The sequence below is a fragment of the Drosophila santomea genome, chromosome 2R (assembly GCF_016746245.2).
Source record: "Drosophila santomea strain STO CAGO 1482 chromosome 2R, Prin_Dsan_1.1, whole genome shotgun sequence".
In the NCBI taxonomy this organism is placed as follows: domain Eukaryota; kingdom Metazoa; phylum Arthropoda; class Insecta; order Diptera; family Drosophilidae; genus Drosophila; species Drosophila santomea.
The window spans coordinates 3,024,496-3,029,455 of record NC_053017.2 but is presented as its reverse complement, the minus strand read 5'-3'; the positions used below and the strand labels follow the sequence as shown (position 1 = coordinate 3,029,455).

At 41.6% G+C, this 4,960-nt stretch overlaps 1 protein-coding gene across 1 annotated transcript; it reads left to right on the top strand.

Moving 5' to 3' along the window:
• The first annotated feature begins 2,589 nt into the window (after positions 1-2,589).
• On the top strand, positions 2,590-4,680 carry LOC120446714 (P protein). The gene is made up of 2 exons (XM_039627825.2): positions 2,590-2,712; positions 2,769-4,680. The coding sequence occupies exon 2, from the start codon at positions 2,792-2,794 to the stop codon at positions 4,625-4,627; it is 1,836 nt and encodes a 611-aa protein (XP_039483759.1). The 5' UTR covers positions 2,590-2,712; positions 2,769-2,791; the 3' UTR covers positions 4,628-4,680.
• The last annotated feature ends 280 nt before the right edge of the window (positions 4,681-4,960 follow it).

Genomic DNA, 4,960 nt, shown 5'->3' with positions numbered 1-4,960 from the left:
ACACCAGAAACATCCCTCGGCAAATTCTCTAAAATCTAAAATCCCTATCGAAAATCTAAATTCCCTGAATATTGTAAAATCGTTTAAACACTTCATAAGCTTCTTCGGGAATTCGGGACAGATAGTTAACGACCAAGACGCCCGATTCTCTGGCAACATATTTCGAACATTTTGCCAACAATTAAAAATCCTTCTACACGAAACATCCTTCCCACAATCTAAACTTTTTTGTACCCCAATATTTAAAAAATGTATGAGTTACATGACTCCTTCAGAGTTCCATGTTCTCACTGTACTTGACCATTTTCTCAAAGTTTGACACTCCACCGCCTTTAAAGGGATCATTACTAAATTTTTTAGCACAAACTTAGATCTTACTTTTTTATATATTATCTTGTCATAAATGCAGCCTTACGATACATGGCAGTGCCCCTGGGTTTTATCCTGTGAGACCGTATTTCCAGTACTCAGGCGAACAGAAACTGACCCAAAAATAATGTTTTACGTTTAGCCATATATGGTGGCCAAGTGTGAAGTAATATGGTATTACGTTACTCGTAGAGGAAGAGGGTATACTAGATTCGTTGAAAAGTATGTAACAGGCAGAAGGAAGCGTTTCCGACCATGTAAAGTATATATATATTCTTGATCAGGATCAATAGCCGAGTCGATATGGCCATGTCCGTCTGTCCGTATTAACGTCGAGATCTCAGGAACTACAAACGCTAGAAAGATTAGAAAGATGAGATTAAGCATACAGACTCCAGAGACATAGACGCAGCGCAAGTTTGTTGATTTATGTTGCCAAGCCCACAAACCGCCCAAAGCTGCCATGCCCACAATTTTGAAAAATGTTTTGATATTTTCCATTTTTTTATTAGTCTTATAAATTTTTATCGATCTGCCAAAAACTTGTTGCCACGCCCACAAACCGCCCAAAGCTGTTTTTTATTAGAATTGTAAATTTCTATCGATTTACAGACATAACCTTTTGCTAAGTTCACCCTTACGGTGGCTCACTTTATCCATCTCATCCAACTTGCCACCAGATGCAATCAAATCAGTTATTAATTCGTCAAAAACCGAAAAAGAAGTCTCAAGATGGGCGGCTAGGATGGAGCATCCGACAATACCGCCAATGTGATCAACACTGTGGAAGTGATTGAAGAGAAAGAAGAGATCCTACAACATACATACTCTGGATTTCATTGCAGCGTTGTTAGTGTTTCTGGCAATAATGATATCCACCATCCCGCAGTCCTAATAATGCATAGCGCGGAAAGCAGTGCACAATGGGCAAAAAGCTCGACATTTTTGCAGAAAGTCTTTTTTTTAATATTTTTAAGTCACAATATTGAATTTGTTTTCTAAATATAAATATAACAATAAACAACTATTTTTAAAAAAATTGTTTAGTCACGCTTCAAAATTCCCGCGCTAACAAAGTCAGCTGATTAACTGCATGTCCGTCTGTCTTGCCAAAAAACTGTTTGCCACGCCCACTCTAACGCCCACAAACCGCCAAAAACTGTCGGCGTTGAAGACTCTCCTTCGCACTTCCACTAGCTGAGTAACGGGTATCAGATAGTCGGGGAACTCGACTATAACGTTCTCTCTTGTTCATTATACCCGTTACTCGTAGAGTAAAAGGGTATACTAGATTCGTTGAAAAGTATGTAACAGGCAGAAGGAAGCGTTTCCGACCATATAAAGTATATATATTCTTGATCAGGATCAATAGCCGAGTCGATCTGGCCATGTCCGTCTGTCCGTCCGTCTGTCCGTCTGTCTGTCCGTATGAACGTCGAGATCTCAGGAACTACATAAGCTAGAAAGTTGAGATTAAGCATACAGACTCCCAAGACATAGAAGCAGCGCAAGTTTGTCGACTCATGTTGCCACGCCCACTCTAACGCCCACAAACCGCCCAAAACTGCCACGCCCACACTTTTGAAAAATGTTTTAATATTTTTAAATTTTTGTATTGGTCTTCTAAATTTTTATCGATTTGCCAAAAAACTTTTTGCCACGCCCACTCTAACGCCCACAAACCGCCCAAAGCTGCCACGCCCACACTTTTGAAAAATGTTTTGATATTTTTTCATTTATATATTGGTCTCTTAAATTTCTATCGATTTGCCAAAAAACTTTTTCCCACGCCCACTCTAACGCCCACAAACCGCCCAAAGCTGCCACGCCTACACTTTTGAAAAATGTTTTGATATTTTTTCATTTTTGTATTAGTCTTGTAAATTTCTATCGATTTGCAAAAAAACTTTTTGCCACGCCCACCCTAACGCCCACAAATTGCCAAAAACTGTCAGTGTTTAAGACTCTCCTTCGCACTTCCACCAGCTGAGTAACGGGTATCAGATAGTCGGGGAACTCGACTATAGCGTTCTCTCTTGTTTTGGATTCGGAAGTGGGTCAATCATTTCTAGCTGGCTTTCCTTCAGCAACAATACTAATAGGCCTATTGCACTTGCAGGAATCATATATACATATATTATATCCTCCAGAACTCAGTCGTGTTCTACTTATATTTCAAATGAAAATTCTATGTAATCTTTTGGTTATAAACTCAGGGCGTTTAGACGGCAGCCGTTTGCAGGCGTGGAGTAACATACGCCAAACCAGATGGAATATCCGACGACAAGATGACGGTGAACAGCCTTCTGGCCGCCATATGAAAATAATTCATACTGTCAAAATGTGCATCCTCTTGCTGCTGTGGTTGGGCTGTGCATTCATAGTGTTTGTTTTTGCAGCCGAGAAAACGCCACAAAGCACTATGATCACCGTGATGCCCAACAAAACTGCCATAACGAAGGTTGAGCTGCCTAACAATGATCTCAGAATTACGTTACTTGGACCAGTACATGGGTATTCAATAAGCTCACCGGAGAAAAGTAATGGAGCTTACGAGGTGGGATTGCGTGTGGAATGGCGTAACTTCGCTTTAAATGTGACTTATCGTTGGACGGAGAAGTGGAATATTGCCATAAACAATGATGACACAACATACGCGAAAGTGTCGAAAAACTTCATGGTAAAAAGAACGCGAGGGGCTGATAGTCAAGCAGTGATCTCGTTGGATAGTATACGGAATTCTCCGGTATCCCTGCACGTTGTCATAGATACAAATCCGATGGTCACCGAAATGTGCCTTGTTTATTCAGGACTCTTGATACTTGGACTCTATATGCTGATTATTTTCGACGTGATAGATCACACCTTTGCTGCACTCATTATAGCTACCACAGCTATTGCGATTCTCGCTATCCTAGAGCATCGGCCCGACATGCATGCGATAATATCATTTGTTAACTTTGAACCTCTGATGTTGCTCTTCGGGCTTATGACCATTGTGGATATTATGGCGACAACTGGCGTCTTTGATTTCCTAGTCGTTTGGACGTACAGGATTTCCAGGGGTCGCCCGTGGCCTCTGATTTTTTTTCTGAGCATGCTGACCGCTTTTTTGTCCGCTTTTCTGAACAGCGATATCATGGCTTTGTCACTGACCCCAATAACTATTCGTCTTTGCGAGATGATGTCCTTGCGGACAAGCTACGTGCTGGTCGTAATGGCTATATTCGCAGATATTGGCGGTGCATTAACGCCTTTGGGAAATCCACCTAATGCGATCGTAACGACAAATCCGGTGGCGGTTGCAGAAGGAGTTGACTTTGTCAACTTTATAATACACATGATGCCTGGAGTGCTGGTCGCGATGTTCGTGATCTTTGGTATGATTTACGTGACCCACAGAAAAAGCATATTTGTCCTTGATCAAAATCAGTTGGGCCTTATGGAGGAAAGAGCCAGAGGAAAGAAACCGCCCAGCCAGGAAACCCAAGATCGGATAGTATTCCTCAGGGGTAGCTTGCCGAGCAAGTATTGGCTGAAGCCAGTGGAAGACTATCCAGAAACCCTGGCTGAGTTGGAGGCCAGCAGTCCGATACATGATAAGCCGCTTCTGGTTAAATGCTCCATAGCCCTCATTTTTGCCTTCTTATGCATGGTCCTCCACTCGATACCCAATGTAGCAAATGGGGCTTCCTTAGGCTGGATAACCTTGCTAGCCGCCTTCTTGCTCATTATCCTGGACGACAAAAACGACCTGAACGCCACACTTGGCATAATCCAGTGGACAATCCTCCTTTTCATAGCAGCCCTTTTTGTTTTGTCTGAGGCCGTGGATCAGTTGGGATTCTTTGAATGGCTCGGGGAGAGAACGGTTCGACTTCTTACAAGTTTGGAACCACACAAGCAGATTGCGGTAATCACTATGCTGCTTCTTTGGATGACCGCCCTACTTACAATCTTCATTGACAACGCCGCAGTTACAATCTTTATGCTGAAGTTCAGCTTCCAGATGGCCAGCAACGATGACATCCCATTGCCCCCGATGTTTTGGGCTTTGATTTTTGGAGCCTGTTTTGGGGGAAATGGGTCCTTATTTGGGGCCGTCTCTAATGAGATTATTGCGCTGATCGCCCTTCAGCATGGTTATAAGATATCCTTTTGGCACTTTTTCGCCATCGGATTCCCACTAATGCTGGTGACCATGGTAATTGGTTCGGGATACCTTTTAATTGCACACTCAGCCCTTAGTTGGAACTAACATTTGATTGGTTAGAGAAATAAGAAATATAATATAATCAAATATAATCTTTAGAGAAGGCTGCCCATTAAGAAGAAGGACAAAGAATAAGGTAACATATATGTACATATATATACACGGAAAGAAGTACAGACGGACGGGCAAACAAAAGGACATGGCAAGTTTGACTCAGATTTTGCACGCAAAACAAAATGAACCATATTTTCCAAAGTCCAAAGCTAAAAACATTAAAAATAAAAAAAAATTATTAAAGTATAAAAAAAAAAACATTTGTAGCTGTTATGATTTCTATAGCCCGTACTTGTAGAGTAAAAGGGTATACTAGATTTGCAT

Excerpts from the sequence above, each read along its gene's own strand:
- LOC120446714 (XM_039627825.2), top strand. The coding sequence starts at position 2,792 with ATGATCACCGTGATGCCCAACAAAACTGCCATAACGAAGGTTGAGCTG.